At 41.9% G+C, this 20,942-nt stretch overlaps 1 protein-coding gene across 1 annotated transcript in view; it reads right to left on the reverse strand.

Moving 5' to 3' along the window:
* LOC102456845 (putative acyl-CoA dehydrogenase 6) overlaps positions 1–20,942 on the reverse strand; it is a 118,988-nt gene that overhangs the window by 83,971 nt on the left and 14,075 nt on the right. Inside the window, exon 2 of the mRNA XM_006114488.5 lies at positions 5,861–5,981. Within this exon, the coding sequence (XP_006114550.4) occupies positions 5,861–5,981 (121 nt within the window). The remainder of the gene's footprint in view (positions 1–5,860; positions 5,982–20,942) is intronic.

The following is a 20,942-nucleotide window of genomic DNA, read 5'->3' on the forward strand; positions in this document are numbered from 1 at the left end:
GTTTAGGCCCAACCACTAGGAGAACTCTTAAGTGACAAGAGCATATTTCACAAGACACTGCTCGGTGTTGTTCTTGGAAGGCTGTTTCTGAGGGAATATTCACCTTTTGTCACTAGGATTTGTAATCAACTCTGAGACTTAAGGCGAAATGTCTGGTTTTTCAAAGAGTTGTTCACGAGCCCTCCGTGCTACAGAAACCCTGCAAGATCTGCACGTGGGTAGAAGGACAAAGCAGAGCAGCCATGCAGGGAGTAGGAGGCATCTGCACTTCCTGACTGCTGGGAAGGAAAAGCTCTGAATGACACAGAGGGGAGTACTGGGGCTGGGCTTGAGGAGGGGCCACTGGATGTATGAGTACATGGATTCAGTGGCCAGGGATGACTGTCTATATGGTCTGGAGGAACCACAGCTGTTATATCAGCCCACAGTTTCAAGTGGCAGATGCAGAGGGCTGCCCTACTGCCCTATGGCTTAAGGCTGGAGTCAGTCCCCTATCCAACCTCTGCGTTAGTTTCCCTACAGAAAGGTTGTAGATCCAGCTGGCATGAATATTACTCACACTGAGAAAGGGTCTTTGGTGCACCTTAGAAATTAAAACACTTTCTTTTTGGACTTCCCCGTCAGGAGCACAGTAATCATCTTTCAATTCTAATAAGAGGGCTTCTTGAAACAGTAATATTAGGAAAGAGAAATATTTTAAAACCGTATGATAAATGAATACAGGCAGTCCCCGGGTTACATGGATCCGACTTACATCGGATCCCTAATTACAAACGGGGTGAGGCAACCCCGCACTAGCTGCTTCCCCCCAGCAGACCAGGGAGATGCAAAGCTAGCGCCCCCCGCAGCAGACCAGGGAGACACGGAGCGGCTTTTCTCAGCAGACACCTCAGCTTGAGAATAAAGGACTGAGGGAAGTGAGGTGTGGGAGAATAAAACTGAGCTCTGGAGAAATGTTTGGCTAGAGTTTCCCCTACAATATGTACCAGTTCCGACTTACATACAAATTCAACTTAAGAACAAACCTACAGTCCCTATCTTGTACGTAACCCGGGGATTGCCTGTATACTACTTCATCACCCACCTGTTTCCCTCCACTAATGGCAGCCTCTATCACCCCTTTCTCTGCCTCCCCTACAAGCATCTTAGTGCATACTTCCCTGTGGCCTGTATTTATTTCACCCAATAATCCTATTTGTCCTTTAATCTTAAGTGTTCTCTTCACACTGTCAGCATTTTATAAAGAAGTGGCAGCTCAGAACTAATTGGATTTGTCAAACAATCATAGCTTAACACAGCGATGGGCAACCATGCATACTGACTGGGCTGCATGAGTGGGCCTCCATTTCACTGGGCCACAACAGCTCGTGGCCCACCCACCTGCAGCCCATGGACCCCCTGTGTGCCCCCCACCCCAACACACCTCTCTTGCACTGGGGCTCGGGAGTCCTGCACCCCTTCCCCTTCCTCCCAGCACTTCTGGAGCACTGCGAATCAGCAGATTTGCACTCTGTCTCCACTACTCCCACTCACTCCCAGATCTTGAAAGCTTGAACTAGCTGATTCAGGGTGTTCAAGCTGGCGGGGGGGGGGGAGAGAGAATGGGACAGAGCACAAATCAGCAGATTCATGGTGTTCCAAAGTGCTGGGAGGGAGAGAGAGTAGGAAGTGCAGGTCTCCAGTTTACGAGGCGTGTGGGGGAGGGAGATAGGCAGGAGGTCCACAGGCCACAGAGAAGCCCCAATGGGGCCATGGCTGCAGTTTGTTCACCACTGGCTTAACAGTTTTGTGAAGTGTAATGCCCATGAATAGCTGCAGAAAGACCTTTTGGTTAAAATGCAGATGTTGTTTCCAAGAAAAATGCTTCCTCTTAAAGTCATTTGTGAGAAGACTTAATTTGTTCCATAATTCAAACCCAAATTCTTAGCAACACAATGAGGTGATGTGAGCAGCTAACTTGTAAGCCAATATATAAAATCTTTGTGCAGATGACCATTTGCAGTTAAATCACAAATTAAGATTTACCTATTTTCACTCCTACTCAATTTGCCCTAGCCTTGAAAAGTAAATTCTTCACTCTTCATTGACTTGACAGAGACCGCAGGGCTCCGTATCTGTTGTTCTTATAAGCACTTTGACAGAGACATGTAATGAGAGCTCTTAGTAGTAACTGCTCTGGTAGAAATATAGAAGTATAATTTCATGGAAGGAGGCTAATATACAATCCTAGGACATGGTTATTTAATTAATTATAGGAATAATAGTTTGCATTTCTGTAGTGCCTTCTCCATGAAGATTTTAAATTAAAGCCTTACAACATCAGTATTAAAACAGGGTAATTGTTATCCCCAGAATACTAGGAAGGACAAAGGTACACAGGAAGGCTAAAGCAGAGATACGGACAGAATCTAGGTCTCATGTCTCTCTAACCTGTGCTTTATTAACTAAATTAGTGTTCCATACTTTTTGTTACATAATTTATATTTGAATGGGACCATACATCCCATTTTGGCCAGGCCTGGCCCAGGCATTCTGATTATTTTTTTTCCCCAAAACTAAGCATTTGTCCCATTTGCTCTTGCCGACAAAAATGCCCAGTTTTGTCAAAAAGTGGGATGTACCCGCCCCCCCCAGTATGGAAAAACTTTTGTAGGAGGGCAAATGGCAACAACAGCCCAGCACAGTACCAGGCAAGCAGATATTCCCTTAATATTACCCATTGGGCAGGCTGCTCTGAACTTTACCAGGGCTTCAATCTCAGCTCACCAAGAGGGCCTGCCTTCTCCCTCTCTTCCCTCAGCCCCTCACACACATTCTCCTTTACAGAACTCAAGGAAGAAAGAACAGAGCAGAGAATTTGAGCTAGAAGAATGTGTACCATAACAGCTATGTTTCTTTTTAGAAATCTTATTTTTAATACTAAACAGAATGCAGCATTTCCTATTTGTGTGAGCTATTAGAGGCTTTATTGAAGTTTCTTAATTATGTTTATTAATTATTATTATTCAGACAGTCTAGAATTTTTTCTGTATCTATGTACATCGCCAAGTGCTTACTCTGTATTGGCTTCTCTGGGCTGCAGATAAGTGTTTCAGATCACCACTTCACTTATTTTTTCTACTCGATGAAATTAAACTAAGTGTCAATGCTGTACAGGCCACTAAGAGCATATGTACAGATAGACATAATGGTTCTAGTTTTGTAAAGTATAGAGTGCCCTCAAATGCATTCATTTTACATTAGACTTACAATGCTCAGTACCTCTCAGGAGCAGAAGCAGGTTTCATGAGGAAAGGTTTCTGTACATAAGCAGAAATGTGTCCTACTGAGTAACATTTCCAATTCTGGATTCTGTTATGGAAAAATCAAAGCATGGGATCTGCTGCACGTAGCCAAAAAAAAGCAAAAACACAGAAACATTTGCTTCCTGTGAATTTCAGAGACCAGAAGAATATAACATTTGTATTACTGCTTGAAATCAGGAATCAAGCTTACAAATAGTAGAGAAAATCATTACAGAGGCTGCATATGGAGAATAAGTGTACACAAATTACACTGATGGTCAAAAGCAGCAACTTGGCAGTTTTTGAAAATGTTTCCCCCTTTAAGAGTGTTCCTTGCTGCATTTAAAAACATATGCCTCTTTCCTGGACTCATGCTATCCCTTTCATCACTTAAATGTGACTTCAGAAACAGAATGACTGAATTTCAATTTTATACAATTTAATATAAGATACATTATGAGTCTATCATTTAATTACACTAAAACCCCATGTATTATACAAATTACTAAGTTTTTGTTTACTTTTATCCTGTAACTAACCAAGGAAAAACCATTTACTGTGTACAATAGCCAATACTTTTAAATGTGAATATTCAAAGTTAAGTTATCTAAACAAACTAAAATTGAATTGATTTTCAAAGATAGTAAGCAGCTTCAACTCTTAATCACTTTAGTGGAGTTGCTGACACTCAGCCCCTTTGAAAATAGGTTAATTTTTATTTAAATGCCTCATTGTGGACTTTGATGCCTTGCTTTGTCAACCTGTGTTTGAACATTTTGGCTTCAGGTTTCTGAGTTTGAGCCAATTTCTTCTAGCAATCCATAGTGAGTTTATTACTCTAAATCTACACACGTATATTTCCTAGTAAGGATGTTAAGAGGCGGGTAATCCACTAATCGTGTGATTGATAACATTATCAGCAGCTACCTGATTAGTCGATAAGAGAAGGCTTCTTCAGTCCCAGCTCAGGTCCGGTCCAGGAGCCACCCCCACTGTGGCTCTGCAGTTTAAATGTAGTAAGAGCCTGGTGGGCAGGCAGCCCAACTCCTACTGCGTTTATTTAAACTGCAGAGGCACAGGAGGGGTAGGTCCTAGAATCGATGCAAGCTCAGACTCAGCCAGGATTGTTCGGTCCCGGCTCGCGCTGGGTACAGCAGCCCCTGTCCGCAGGGGGTCCCAGTACCCGCCGTGGACAGGGGTTGCTGTCGCGAAGCAGCCCGTCGGCCGTGGGCAGAAGCTGCTCAGGTAGCAGCCCCTGCCTGTGGCCAGCCCAGTTCACCGTGATAAGGGCTATTGCCTGAGCAGCCTCTGCCCATGGCCAGCCTCAGCTTCCACAAACAGGGGCTGCTGCTAGAGCAGCCTCTGTTCAGAGCGGCCAGGGCTGGCTGCGAACAGGGGCTGCTATGAGAGCAGCCTCTTCCCAAAGCCAGCCCAGGCCACCACAGGCAGAAGCTGCTTTATAGCAGCCTCCCCTGCCTTTCTCCCCTCCCCCGCACTGCTGCCTCAGTGCAAGGGGGGCACGTGGCACTGTGGGGATACAGCACTAGCTCCTGCTTCCTCCCTTTGCTGTCTCGGATACAGAGGCAGCTGGTGGGGGGAAGTGAGTAGTCAAGTAGTCGACTCGAGGACCCGACAGGCCTAGGTTTATCAGAAAGTCGACTACTCGCTTACATCCTTATTTCCTAGTATATCCTGTTCACTCAGTTTGTACAGTGAGGTGCCTTTAAAAATTAATTCCTGTTACCAGTTCCAGTGGTATTTCCAATTTTAAGTACAAAGAATAATCACTAGAATGAGTAACATCTTTAATACTGGAATTAACTTTTTAAGGGTTACAACAGTTCAAGAACTCCAACCAAAATCCCAAATCCCAATTTATAGCTCTGTAGCAGGAAAAACTAAACCCCTGGATTTGAACATACCTCGACTTGGGGAGAGGATGGGAATAGGTACAGGCCATGGATACAATATCTGAATCTGAACTTTTTTTAAGTCAAGGAATTCAGATTCAGTCTATCTATAACAGATAAAAATTAGAACTAAGTGATTTAGGAGCCTGAATCTCATTTTCCAAAGTGAAAATCAGTGGAACTTAGTTTCCCCAAGTAAATAATTGATTATTTGATTTACCAAGTGTTCTGAAAAAAAAATGGGGAAAAAAATCATTGTGAGTCAACCTGAAATGAAGCTCTTTCAAACATGCAACAAACTGAAAACCTGGAAAAAAAAAGTTTCGAGTTAAAAGAAACAAGTGTGTACTTTGAGTTTTTTTAAAACTTCCTCATTTCAAATTGAAAAACTGAATTGTTTCATTCTGAAAGGTTTGAAAACAACACAATACACTTTACACAGATTTGCAAAATTTGTCAACCTCAATCTGATTTCTACAAAGAAAAAAATTTTTCAACCAAAATATTTCACCCAGTGAAACATGCCTCAAGTGAAGTATGATTCAAATGCCTAAAACTTGTCTGAAAATGAGATTTAAGACACTTTTGAAAATTTTACCCAAGATTTCAGATGTAGGTTTTGGTTTTGACCAATATCTATTAAAAGGAATGTAAAGATTTTCCCACCTTTTGGTTTGTTTACTCCAAGGAATCCAGCTTGTCCTAGAGTTTTAAATACTTTGTGTGCTGGAAATTGCCCTTCTTCTTCCCATTTATCCACAAATGGGTTAATCTCCTTGTCAATAATCTACATTTGGAAAACAAATAAAAGAGTTCTTAAAATCAAAGAAGTTTCTACAGAAACTGGATAATAACTTTAAAATAGGCATATTTTTCTACTTTATCTTCAAATAAAAGAATGAAAAATATGTTTAATTCAGAATTATTCTAGTAACATTTGCAAAACCCATGAATTTGCTTTCTGCTGCATAACTTTAATCCATGGAGATTAATGTATGTTAAAATTGCAAATAAGGCCCTGATACAAATTTAAACCCATTCTTTTAGTAAGTATAAATGTTGATTGCATGAGGTGTTATGAAAAGAACAAACCCTAGAACCCAAGAGAAATGGAAATTACCCCTATTTTTACTACATCCAAATCAGATGATTAACTTTCATGTGGAGAGTGCCAGTTACTTGGACTGGCTATACACAATGATTTCATACACTAAAAATAATAGCTGTGATAAAGGGCAAGCTAAAAAGGGAAGACAGACATGGAGAGGGGTCAAAATGCTGAGACTAACCAACCAGTCACAAAGAAATTCCTTGCCTAACCTGATCTAGGCCCATGATCTTTTTTAATCTGGAGTTTTCTGGCTCCTGTTCCTGTTCCATGGTATACACCCGATGGAGAGAAGGACATTCAGGGTATGTCTACAGTGCAGCACTATTTCAAGATACTTCTGGCATCCTGAAATAGCTATTCCATGTCTTTTTAACAAGCCCGTTATTTCGTTATTACGGGTTTGTTATTCCAACATCCCTGTAAACCTCGTTCCATGAGAAATAAGGGATGTTTTGGAATAGCACTCTATTTTGAAATACACTCGAAAGAAGCTACGCAATTTGTATAGCTCAAATTGCATAGCTTATTTTGAGCTACAGGTGCAGTATAGATATACCCTAAGATTGGCATCTGCCAATAAGATCCCAGTATGGATTGCCCACCCTCTGTACCGTCCCAGATTCAAGCTTAGTGCTATTAGCTCTTATTTATAATCAGTCAAAGGGATACACATACAAAAATGGGATGGGGGCAAAGGAGATGGGAAAATACACTGGGACAGCTCCTCATTCATCCTCAGAAACAAAATTTAAAGGGGCAGCTGAGGACTCTCTTAGCTCTGGGATATCCTCAACTGAAATAAACCAACATAGCCAGCTCCACATCACTCATTCAGATTGTAGCCTGCGTGCTTGAGTTTCCCAGGGACAGAACACTTCAGCCATCACCTACCGATGCCTAGTATAATGGCCCAGAGAGGTCTGTTACTAGCCAGCATCATTTGAAGCAGCCTTCAAACTGTTCTAAATTATGCAGTGGTAACTGAGGATGGGGCATAAGCCACTTTTGCTCCACCACCAGGTTCACCAGTTCTTCAGTGCACATGAAGACCGAGCACAATAAATATCATATAAACGTAAGGACCTACCAAATTCACAGCTATGAAAAATGTGTCATGGACCATGAAATCAGACCTGCCTTGTGAAATCTAGGTATTAGAAGGAAGAGGAGTGGCAGGTCTAGGGGTGCCCCAGCTAGGGGGCTCCTACTATGCCCTGGATACAGCTGCTAGTCCCCCGCTCCCCCCAAGTTGGGGAGGGATAGGATTGACTCTTTCCCTGAACAAGTATCAGGGGGTAGCCGTGTTAGTCTGAATCTGCAAAAGCGACGAGGAGTCCTGTGGCACCTTAGAGACTAACTGAAGTGTAGGAGCATAAGCTTTCGCGGGCAAAGACCCACTTCGTCAGATGCATGCTTTCCCTGAACAGCTACTCTCAGGATAATCATATCTATGCCTAGGCACTTACCCTGCTTCCTGCTACCCCATACTGATCAAAACAACCTGGAGCTGCAGGAGGTACCTAAAAGTGAGTTTGTAAGAGCAGCTATGCAGGGGAAGTAGTGCTGTCTTCTCCAGCCCAGCCAGGATTAGCTGATGGGAGTTCCTGACTGGAGTGTTCCCAGCAGCAGAGGGGAGATCAGACCCACCTCCACCTCAGAGAACCTCCTGTAGCGGCAGAAAGCTCCAGGTGCCTTCAGAGCCTATCCCATTCATTCCTTTTGGGGTTGGACCCCCACATTTACAACAATTTGAAATGTCAGATGTTGAAAATGACTAATTTTCAAATCCCCTGATCATGAAATTGACCTGAATGTAGCATTTGGTACAGCCCTACAAATAGCAGGTACATATTTACACACAGACTTTGGAATTTAAAGGTTATACTATTTTTAACAAGGATAAAACCAGATTTTTAATCTGTAAAGGGATTTACTTCACTCCAAGATACTGTATTTTAATACACACCTATTGATTATGCCGAGTGTCTATGTTTCCCAGTCACTAGTCCACACCAAATAAATAAGTCCTATGGTGATAACTGCTTCTTAATCTAGAAATAAATGCTTATGGCTTCCCATATCACCAGGTTCAAAAGGAAGGGTCCCTATGGAGTTCAGTTTTGAGCGATCTAGTTATTCTATTGTGTTAGGAAAATTTCAACCCCGCCTGCCCTTCCTACTCCACGTTGGCCAAAAACACTGGGTACCTCCAATCACATACAAAAATTATTACTTTACATTTCACTCCCAATATCACATTCTAAGAAACAATTACACTGGAAGTTTAATGTATTCATTTATTTATAATCTCTCTCATACGGAACATTGTCCCATCACAAAATAAAGTGCATTTCTCTCTGTTGTATCTAGAACAGACTTCCATTATGTTTATAAATTTTCATATTGCAGATACTTAAACACATAAGATAAAGACTCTTAATGTTGAGTTTGCTGAAGCACAGTATGATTTTTAATAGTGTTCTTTCTTTGTGAGGCTTTACTTGGTAGTGTCCAGGAAAGTGACTAGAAATAACCACTAACCATGAACAGAAATGCACCCACCCAAAGGTTCAGATGTTCAAAAATTGTTCTGTTGGTGCTACATTATAGGTATTGATACTGAAACCAGGGTTGCTGCCATATGCATGTATTAGATGCAATGAAATGAAGAGAATGAACACAGCATCAAGCTTATTTAAACATTTTCTCATTAGTTTCATGGATTGTAACTGTTTCTTTATCCTGTCTTGCTTTTTATATTGACCTTGAGTTATAGCTACCAACAGTAAATAAAACCAAAATATGATAATGTCTAAAAACAGTGTGATCAAGTTTCACCAAAAATCAGTTTGTTCCATCCCGACACCATTTTGGAGCTGTAAACAACAAAACTGTTCAAATCAAAAACAGTGTATTAAGAGAGTATTCTAAAAAATGGTGGGATAAGTAGGACTCATTTTCTAGTAGTAGAATCTGTTGCCCATCATTTGCCATTTCCCATTATGAATGTCTGTATCTACAATAATGTGTTTTCACTGTGCTGTCCCAGGTCTGGGGCTGCTTGTTATTTGTGTTGCCTGTTTCAGAACATATGCTCTTTAAAGAAGGAAACCGGTCTTACCCTATTTTTGTAAAGTGTCAGTTTGTGTGTGATGTTATATGATTATAAATACAAATTATAAATAAATGTCTTCTATCCTATATTTGTATTCCAATTAACAAATATCTAATTGGAATATAGGGATATATTTTCAAAGGTTCACAATCCTATTGCACTATTTTCATGAACATTTTAGCTCACAAAATGTGTACTTACATTTTTGCATATTTATGTAAGTGAGATGTGGTTGAAAGTGCAAATACTTGCCTATATAACTAACTACCTGATTTGCACGTGGAATCTTGTACTTATGCAAGTATTCAGATCTGTGCCCTCAACTGATTGCATAAGCCAAAAACAATTCAAGCATGTGTGTTAAATGCAGGTCACAAACTGTAGGCACAAATTGTGTACGCAAAAGAGAAAATACCCATTCTAAAATCTAAGCTGTAACGTGAATAGCAAAAAAATATTCAGCCAGTTCACAAAGGAAATATTCTTTCACCATCACAGACAATGAAGTAACCTACTGCTGACTGTATGCTTTGTCATAAAAAATTCAGAAGATAATGAGTGGCAACCAATAGATTCATTGACACCAGTGGGATACTTGCCATAAAATAACACTAACATCAATATCTTCAACAAAGTTCAATGATTTCTATGATTGTGTTTTCCTTGAACAGCCTGCATTTCTAGAGGTATTCCCAGTCACAGAGGCTAAACCTCTTCGCCTGACAAAGGCGGCCAGTTGTTCTCAAGCAAGCATATGCTTACCCGCAGGGGGTACACAGACATTTTCTAGAGGGTACTCATCTAGATATTTGCCAATTTTTATAATAAGCAGAATAAAAAGCTTTAGCAAAGTCAGTACAAGCTAAAATATCATACAGACAATGACTTGTTCATACTGCTCTGATTACTGAAATGTAAGTAGGTATATTATTTATATTCCAGATTATTTGTTTTGTTATTATATGGCAAATGAGAAAGTAAGCAATTTTCCATTAATAGTGTGCTGTGACACTTTTGCATTTGTATGTCTTATTTTGTAAGCAAGTAGTTTTTAAGTGAGCGGAAACTTCAGGTACACTACACAAATCACATTCCTGAAAGGGGTACAATAGCCTGGAAATGTTGAGAGCCACTGAAGTAGACAAACTGCAAGGGAATTCAGAATCTACACTGAATCTAAATGGGAATCAGACTTCTCTTTTCAACCTGCTAATTACGTACCAACAAAAGCCTGTGAGTAGTGACAATACTGTCCTCTTGTTTAGGGTGACTGTGTAAGAATTCCTCTGAGCTACAGTATAGATATTTTCCTCATACTGCCCTACCAGAGTGTTACATTCCACCACAGCGTCATGATCTCTGTAAAGGAGAGGGTGGTTCATAGGCACTTGTCCCTCTGTGGAGATTACCTGCAAGAGTGATACCATAGTTAACATCAACTGTAATTCTCTTAAAAACATGGACTGGTGCCCAGCAAGAAATTGATCAAACTCAGACTGTCAGATTACACTAACAACAAACCTTTTTTATAATCTGTACTTAACTGTACCAAAAACCAGCATCTATTGTTCACTGTTCAGGAAGGGGCAATGGAGGGAAAGAGTCAGGGGGTTGTTTGTTTGGGGGATTATTGCTATTTTTATAGATTATTCCCGCATACATCTAATATAAACACTTGGAAATTCATCCTCAGAAAAACCCCAGGTAGAGCCACATAATACTACATACAGTATATCATACAGCACTATCTACTTGACTGACAAACTAAAATTTCCCTTCCATCAGGGTGAATTTCTGCATAACTAAAAGCTATTTCTGACGAGATTAAAACTGTTGTGTGTCATTATTTAATTCTAACAATATACAATAGATTTCACTGTTTAGGCCGAAAATGCACACATTTCTTTATTATTTTATCTGGCAAATTAACGGCAACAAAAGTACACATTCAGAAGGTGACAAAACAGGTCTTCATTTGACTTATCTAATTCCGAAATACAAAAACCTGAACAAATTTGTATGCTTCCAATAACTGCAGGGGAGCGGGAGGAAACCTTAATCCAGTGTTTTAAGAAAATGGAGAAGAGCTCACTACCAAAAGTTTCATATGCAAATAATTTTTACTCAGAAATTGTAACAGTTTATTTCTTAAATTGAAAAGAAAAATGGATTTCATTCAGCAGACCATTCAGTCATTATCCCTGCAACTGCTTCTAGGAAAAATTACTAACCTTTCTTTGTTAAATTCCCACTGCATTCTGTAACAAGTATACTGTTCCTACAAGAGCAAAAATGTAATTCAATAAATTTGGGCACAAAGTAAAAAATGTTGTTCAGTAACTAAAGATCTTTCCTGTTAGTCACTAGTGAGGTCAGAGTCCACGTAGCAATTTGAGATTCTAAGCTAAAACAATACATGAACCACAACCATTGTCTTTATTACTTCTTAACCCTCCTGTTACTAATTTTATACAATTTTAGGAATATCATTAAGTCTTCCAGTGAGTCCTATTCAAATAACAACATGAGAAGAAATTTGAAAGATGAGACATTCATGAATTAATAGGATTTTTAATTGCATTCTGACATGACATACAAGTACACCATGTCAGTATTAACAGATTTCAGCTGAATGGCTCTGACTTGATCAGAAAGTCCAGTTATGACAACATAATTAAAGAAGTCTTTGTAACTTAATTTAGTGAAAAATTCAAATGAATAGAAAAGCAACAAGCTAAACTAATTAGCATTTTATTAATAATAATTATAGACAGAAAAACATCAAACTAGTAAACTGGGACAATTGGCTAGTCCAAGGGGTTGGCAATGGGCTAACTATGGAGCCTTTTACGAGTAGCACTAGGCACAAGCAATACATTTGTTTTAAGGAGACTTAAATTTAAAGTCTACAGTACAGGTTTTTTCTTTGTCACAGCCTATAAAACCTAGAAATATTTGTAATAACTGCTAATGTATTATAATTGTTCTACTCACACTACAGCTACCAATATTTAGTGCAAAAAAGTACTCTCGCAAGCATCAAGGGCTTTATAAAAAAAACCACACACACACAACCAGCTTCCTTGATGGCCAATATCATTTTTATTGTTCCAGGCCACTGTTAACTGATTTAAAGCCACCAATGAAAAGATATTTCTTATGGTTTTGATTACACCGCATACATAGTACTTCCTTGCTCAGATAGCCAGAGTAATCCCACCTATTCATAAAAGTTGGGCAGAGTAGTACTACACCTTTCTGTACTTGGAATTCAGGATGCATCAAAGTCTTCCATTACCAATGGGATGGAATAGATAGTGACTAACTCAGAGCATCCCTACACTTGACATACTCATGGAAGGGTGTCTAGTGAAAGGAAGACTCTGCCTTTCATGGGGTTCAACTGAATTGCTCTCAGAGAGGATTGCCTTCCTCTCAAAAAAGTTTACCTTCAGAAACTCCAAAGCCAAGATATTACACATGCAGCAGAGCAGGGGCTTTCAAATGTGGGTTATGAGCCAGCTCAGGTAAACCACTGGAGGGCCATGAAATGTTTCGTTTATCTGAATGTCCATAGGCCTGGATCCCTGTCGCTCCTATTGGCTGCAGTTTACCATTGCCAGCCACGGGGAGCTGCAGGAAGTGACATGAGCCGGGTCACCGCATCCCGCAGTGCCCCTTGGCTGAAAACGGTGATCTGCAGCCAATGAGAGCTGTGAGGCTCCATGCCTATGGACACTCTGAGACATAAAGCATCTCATGGCCACCAGTGGCTTATCCAGGTGGGCGCTCAGCCCAAGTTCGAAAACCCCTGCAGTAGAGAGTCCCAAGGCCCTAGATCATATTCTCCCTGGTAACGGCTTGCCCTGAGATCCCTCTTCTAGCATATAGGAGGCTCTTCAAAAAAACAACAATATGGACCAATGCTTTCATGTCAGAAAAATCTGTGGAGCTGGTAGGGTAACAATTAGTGACCTTTCCAGCCAGTGCTTCCTTCCAGATGCTGCAGACAGTCCTCTGGAATTCAAGGAGTGCAATGTGGTTCCACGGTGGTTTTCTATGTGAGAAAGGGAAGATGCACATGTAGAAATCTCTTTTTTACAGGCAGATGGAGGGAGGCAAGTGAGGGGTGTTAATCTGTGTCTGTTTCTGTATTTCCCAATCTAGACAAAATACATCTCTGAACATGCATACAGATGAAATGTAAATGCTTCAATGATAGATGCCTAAATAACAAGCTTAAGGATTAGGACCAATCATAGAACTGGAAGAAACCTCAGGAGGTAATTGAGTCCACTCCACTGCACTCATGGCAGGACCAAGCACCATCTAGATCACCCCCAATAGAAGTCTATCTAACCTGCTCTTAAATATCTCCAGTGATGTCCATAGCCTCCCTAGGCGATTTATTCTAGTGTTTAGGAAAAACTTTCTAACTGTCAGGATACTTAATGTCCAACCCAAATCTCCCTTACTGCAATTTTAGGTCATTGTTTCTTAACTTATCATCAATGATTAAGAAGAATAAATTTTCTCCCTCCTTCCTGTAATAGCCTTTTAAGTACTTGAAACACTTATGTCCCCCCCTCAATCTTCTCTTTTCCAGACACACCCAATTCTTTCAATCTTTCCTCATAAGACATGTTTACTAGACCTTCTCCAGTTTCTCCACATCCTTCTTGAAATGTGACACCCAGAACTGGACACAAGGCTCCAGCTGAAGGCTAATCAGAGTAGTGTAGAGCGGAAGAATTACTTCTCTTGCCTTGCTTACAACATTCCTGCTAATACATCTCATAATGATGTTTTCTTTCTTTGCAATAGTGTCACGTTGTTGAGTCATATTTAGCTTGTAATCCACTATGACCCTCTAGAACCTTTTCTGCAGTATTCCTTCCTAGACAGTAAAACTGTGTAAAACTGATTGTTCCTTCCTAAATGAAGTACTTTGCACTTGTCCTTGTTAAATTTCATCCTATTATCTCTCATACCATTTTTTAAGTTTTTCCAGATCACTTTGAATTATAGCTTTATTGCTCCAAAGTGCTCGCAGCCGCTCTCAGCTTGGTAACATCCATAAACTTTATAAGTGTACTCTCTACGCCATTATCTAAATTGTTGACGACTAAAGACGTCCCTGTACCCTTTCAAACTGTTACCAGGAGATCTCTGAGTAACAGGCCAACAAAGCATTTTCCATGAGATGATGGGTTTAATTGGGAAAGGGTCATTTTAAGTTCAGACCTCTATTCCATGACCTTGAGAAAGATACTTGGCACAAATAAAGCCTTTCAAAGATTATATTTTAGAAGAAAACTCATATTACTGAAAGATAATAAATAATAGCTATTATATTCTGCAATTTAGAGTTTTTTAAATTATTAATATTATTCATCTCTATGAACCCTAAACTGTCCAATTTTAAAATTATAATCTTGGAGGGATTCTTTGTGAATTCTAAATATTTTAAAGCTATCATCAAGAACTTAAATAATAATACACGTTACACCCAAAAATATGAAGGCAACAGAATAAAAAGAGCAAATAATGACTGCAGTTCAGGAAAGAATTTAAGCAACTTTAAACTTTACCAGTTGTATTTTCTTTTTTGGGGAGGAGGAGTGATGTGTTTCACAAAATAAATTTTTTAAAAACTGGTTTTCAATTTATTCATTTTTTTCATTGTGAAATACTGAAAAAAAATCTCAAATATTTCTCATATTTTTTAATTTTATTTAGAAAAAATATTTTCCCTTTCCCTGATTTTTTTAATGTCAACATTTTATACTGGAGAAGTAATTAAAAATATTTTAATCTTTTTCCCACATTTTTCAAGGAAAATAATAAGTGATTCTTTCACTTTTTAAAAAACTTTTCGTTCCCTTTTTCTACTGGAGAAATGGGCATTAGTTAAAAAAAAAAAGACAATTTTACACAAAATTTTAAATAAAAAAATTTCAAAAAAACCAAATGTTAGCAATTTGGTTCTAAATCTTTTATTTAGAATTTTAAAAATAAAAAAGTTTAGACGTTTTGTCCCTTAAAAATCATTCTGATCAAAATATTCCCAATTGAAAAATCGTTCTCTCTCTCTCTCTATATATATATAAACTTTTCCTGCAGGACGACAATGTGATGTCAACACGTCGCTCTGCATCCTGCAGCCCCTCCCCCTTCAGCCACCCAGCGTTCTTCCTCCCTCACTCGCCCCCTGATGCTTGGAAGCCGCAGCCACGTGGAGGGTGGGGCAGGAGCTGCACGGCCTGCCTGGCACTCTGGGGGGCGGGGTGGGAGCCATGTGGCCTCCCCAGCACTACAGGAAGCGGGGTAGCAGCCATGCAGCTTCCCTGGTGCTCTGAGTGGGGCTGGAGCTGCGCAGCCTCCCCCCGTCGAGGCACAACTTATCCTCGGAGGCCCCTCGGGTCACGTCCCCTTTGCTAGGGGTAACACAATCTACCGGCTGGTGCCTACCTACAAGTCCTGTTACTAGGGGTAATATGGCCCCACAGCAGAGTCTATTTGCAAGTCCCCTTTCCTAGGGGGTAACAGCAGCCAGAGTCCATACACAAGCCCCTTTACTAGGGGTAATACAGCCTAGAGGCCTATTCCAGCGGTCTGCCGGAAAACTTACCCCCATGGGATAGCTATGGAAAGGGTAGAGGGACCTGGGCCCTCCCACACCACCGGGTCCCAGCCCAGGGCCCTGGTGGCAGTGGCGCAATCCACTGCCTATGCAGTGGGGAATCCTTCCACAACACGCTGAGCAAAGGGAGAACAATTCCCCCGTCTCCTCCCCCGCCCTCCCGTCCTCTGGTAACTGCATCCTCTGTAGTCTCATTCTGGTTTGGGGGCTCCTTGGGTAGCTCCTCTTGGTCCGGCTGCTGCTGCGGGGTCTGGCTTCACTCCTTCCTCCATCTCTGGAGCTCTCTCAGCACCTCCTGTCCTTTCAGCGGTCCGCCCTCACTGAGCTGCTCTAAGTGGGAGCTTCTCCAGTGGCAGTACGCCCAGCAGTACTGTGGGGGTGGGGCCTTCTCAGCCAGCTGGGCCAAGGCCATTCCTTAGCTTCAGTGCAGGGCTGGTACAGCCCATCATACCCGCTTCCCTGGTGCTTTGCGAGGGGGGGGGAGCCTTGTGGCCTCCCCCTTCCCGGTGCTCCATGGTGGGGTGAAGCTGGAGCTGCACGGCCTCCCCCCTTTCTGGTGCTCCAGGTGAGGCAGAGCCATACAGCCTTCTCCTTCCCCGGTGCTAGGGGGTGAAAGCCCCACAGCCTCTCCCCTCCCCGGTGCTCTAGCGGGGGGGGGGGGGCAGGAGCTGTGCAGCTTCCCCCTTCCCTGGTTCTCTGTGGGTCAGGAGCCACGGGGCCTCCCCCCTCACTCCTCTCCAGTGCTCTGGGGTAGTGGGAGGGGGGTTGGCAAGCATAGCAAGCAGGGGGTGCAGCCCCCTAATTTTAATTGAAAAATATTGATTGGCTTTATTGAGATAACTCACATGCTTATAACTTAGGCACACGCTAACATGCCTTGCTAAATATGGGATTTATGGAGTAAACTTCTAATGACAGGGACCTCCTATACGTGGCTCACTTTATCCACTGTACAATGCTGCATACACTAATTGCTTTGTTTTATTATTAGGTTTGTTATGTGCAGGTCTTGAAGGTTCTATTCTATGTGCAGATTGACACATACATGTGGGTAGACACACAAAAATTTAGATTGCTCAGATAATTCCTCACCTTCTTTCAGGTCCATATGCAAGGGGTGTATGCAAAGGGTGTGAACACACACCACCCCATGGTCCTCCAAGTAAACATGAGGCTGGGGTGGTACATTACCCCAGCCTACCTCCCCCATGCTCCGGGGCTGGATCGCAGTGGTGGGGCAACCACCAGCCCCTCCTACGGCTTGCACCCCCCACACACAGAAATTCATGCATACAGACCTGTTTTTTCTGTTGGTGGGGTGCTGGACTAAATCAGGGAATCAAGTGACATTCAAGCAAGTGAATGGTGGCAGTGGAAAGTCACTTAGCTGTTGACTAAAGGAGTCCTGAGGTGCTTGGTCATCTACTGATCTCGCAGTAGCAGAGCATGTGGCATTACAGGGTGTGTCTAAGACTGTAGCTGCATGGTGTGATTCTCAGCACCTCTAGACAGACTTGCAGATATTGTGGCCTGGCTGATAGCTCAGGGTCAGCACCCAAGCTCAAGCCCAGGGGGTCAGGCAGGCTTGGATTCGCAAGCCTAGCGTAAGCTGCCACCCGTGCCACAATATCCACACTACTTTTGGCATACTAGCTCCAACAAAACAAGCAGAAGTCTGCCTATCTGCTTCTTGGAATCACACCTCCCAGCTACACTCTAGACATATCTAGGGAGGCAGCATATAACAATACCCAGGCTGTGAAGTTGCTACTCCAGATGAGCATGGTGCTTTGAAGGGCCATTTCTGAAAAGACTGCAGATGATTGAAAAGGGCAGCACTTAAGGCATGAGGTATCCCTTGGAATTTTTGATATAATGAGTGAAAAAAGAGAAGGATGGACAGGCCTCTCTCACTCCTATCTTCCTGCTTTTACTGGAGATGGCTGTGGTTGGGTCTCATCTTCCAGAGAAACAGTAGGATTTGAAGACTGGTCTCAGCTAACAGTAATGGGGCTGGAGTTGAAAGGTCAATTTATATCTTCACAAATAATAATTATAATGAATGAATAATAATACCATGCCACAAAACTCTTCAGCATTCCTTTGGACATCATCAGTTATGCTGACGTCCAAGCAGTATAAAAACCAATGTTTTCAACTACCAACCTAGCAATGCAACAAATGCAATGATCAGTAAATATTGGAACCAACTGTTAGTAAATGTCATTGTACTTTCTAATTTTAAGAGAATAAATAAAGAGGGCAATCCCCTAATGTAATATACCTTATGATTCTTTTAAATAAAAACACATTTTCAGTAGAAAGGCAGAAACAATAGATCCTGTAATAACAGATTATGTTATGTAATTTCTTCTCCATTCATACAGCAATAATTGGATAGGGCTCTGTTTAAACCATTTAGTATCCTCCCTCCTACTTCTGTAGGTTTCATTACTCTGTATGCAATGTATAATTATGATTACTGATTCAGAGGTCTGAATACTCACTCTCCTTTTTGTTCTCACCTTTCAACCTACCTGTTTATATAAAATCACTGCCACTATCAGATCATTTGAGTAGATATTGCAATTTCACAGGCACTATTAATCTCCAGCTTTTGGTTACATATTTGATACTTTGTCAAGAATTGGAAGAATGATACAGAGATCCCCATTTACATCAAAGTTGTTTTGGTTCTTTGGTCCAGTGATGTTCTTCCAAAGAAACAAAAAGGATTAATAAAAAGTAGCATAAATTAGAATGTCCGGTTGCAAAATGTCCTGAGGGCAGCCAATTGGTTAAATACTAACATTTTGCTCATGACTCAGTTTCCTAACATTCCTTTTTTAACAACACTTATATTTTACTACAGCAATTTCTCCATCTCATCAATGGCAACATTCTATAATAACTGCTGTGAAATCTGACCACAATGGGCAAAGCTACACATACCATGCAGCTCAACTAGGCTCCCTTTATATCACTGTGGTAGTCAAATCTGCAGCTTTCAAATCACATATGGCACTGTTTTCTTCTTAGTTCAGCTATACAGACAAAATCATTTGGTCATTATTAAAATTAAATTCTCAAAACTAAAAACTCTGCTGGAGATACAGAAAATGTATTTGTATTCAAACTTTTAGCTCTACAGTATCTGTATTCATGGATATAGACATTATATTAAAAAAAAGACAGCCTAATGATGGTCTCTAGAGAAAGCACGAGGTAAATGACATGGCTCGATGTATTCCATATCAATGCAGAGTTAGAGAATTACTCCAATGCTGCAATACTTCCCCCAACTCTTACTGAGGGACCAGAAATCTGTGCAGGTCTTGCTGAATGTTAACATCTTTTAAAGTGAAAATGGGGGTAGGAGGGAAGAGAATGGTGAAAGATCTTGGAAGACTAGCTTAAACACTGGGACACCAATCTATATGCATGCTTCTTCCCAACCACTGTGGTATCTAAGTGCCTCAGATAGTTATTAATGTGTTCTCTTTTTCAACCTTCAGTCAGCAGGATTATTTTGTGTGTAGTGCTATATTGTGGGAAAAGTCAGGTCACAGAAATTCCCTTTTCCATGTACAACTGGCAAAGAGTCTGAGCCCATTATTCTGCTGGATTCAGATTTTGCCACATTGACAACATTCTGGCCTTAGCTATAATTCTCTGTGATGAGTAATGACACAGAAACCCTATAGGACAGGGGTGGCCTACCCATTAGAGATGAAGAGCCAAAACAGCTGTGGATAGAGTGCGAAGGGGGGGTGGGGGGAGTTGTTGAGCAAAAAAACCCACGACCCCGCGCCGTGGGAAAATAGGTGTAAAGTAGGTGCTGGTACACCATCCTGGGGCATACCATCACAAAAAAAGCACTGGGAAGAGGTAAGAAGTACAAGCTCTGGGAGGGAATTTGGATGCAGGAGGAAGTAGAGACGAGGATGCTGGCTCAGGGAGGGGGCTCCAGGCTGGATAGTGTTGGGGTTAGTTGGAAGGTTGGGGTACTGAGCAAGCCGCAGGCTTGTGGATATGAGGGTGCAGGAGTTTGGGCTCGGGTGCATGACGGGCCCAGGGCAGGGAGGCTGGGTGTATGATGGGCTCGGGACACAGATTTTCAGTGTGTGGTGCAGGAGTGTTGTGGCAGAAGACTGGGGATGTGGGGGTCCAGGAGTTTGGGGAGGTGAGAAGCTCAGGACAGGGAGTTCCAGTGTATGATAGGCTCAGGTTTGGGGTATGTTGGGGGGGGGGTGCAGGAGTGTTATGATGCTGCGGCCAGATGGGGGGTTGGCCCCAATTGAGCTTCATTTTTAAATAAAATATTACGTCAAACGCAAAATGTTTCAGCGTTGTCTTTATTTCTGAGAGGGGCAGGGAACCTGTTTTGAGTAGGGGGTCACTGACCCACAGAAAAGTCAGTCAGGGCCACACAAGTGAGATGCAAAAAAACAACTGCTCCAAGCCCCGCCCCCCCCCCCCCCCAACGCTTCACTAATGTGGCCCCAACTGTGCTGGTGGAGGCAGGGGACTCGTGGGGGGGGGGGTGGTCTGGCCAGGAGGAGGGGACAGAGACAGCTGGGGCCAGTACCTGAGGATCTGGGTCTCAGGAAACACGCTGGCTGTTCTTCCTCTCCCCTTCCACAGGCACTCCCCCTACTCTAACCCAATGCCTCTCCCTTTCCCCAGAGCCAGGCACATACCCCCCCACAACATAATCCCCCTCCCCTTCCCCAGAGCAAGGCACACACACACACCCCAACCCAATCCCCCTCCCTTCCCCTCCCGAGCCAAGCACCACCCCCTCTCTATACCAATCCTCTCCCCTACTCTAAGCTAATTCCCGGGTCCTTGAGGCGGAGCTGCCACTACTATAGCCACA

This window comes from Pelodiscus sinensis, chromosome 2, assembly GCF_052426305.1.
Source record: "Pelodiscus sinensis isolate ZL-2025 chromosome 2, ASM5242630v1, whole genome shotgun sequence".
Lineage (NCBI taxonomy): Eukaryota > Metazoa > Chordata > Testudines > Trionychidae > Pelodiscus > Pelodiscus sinensis.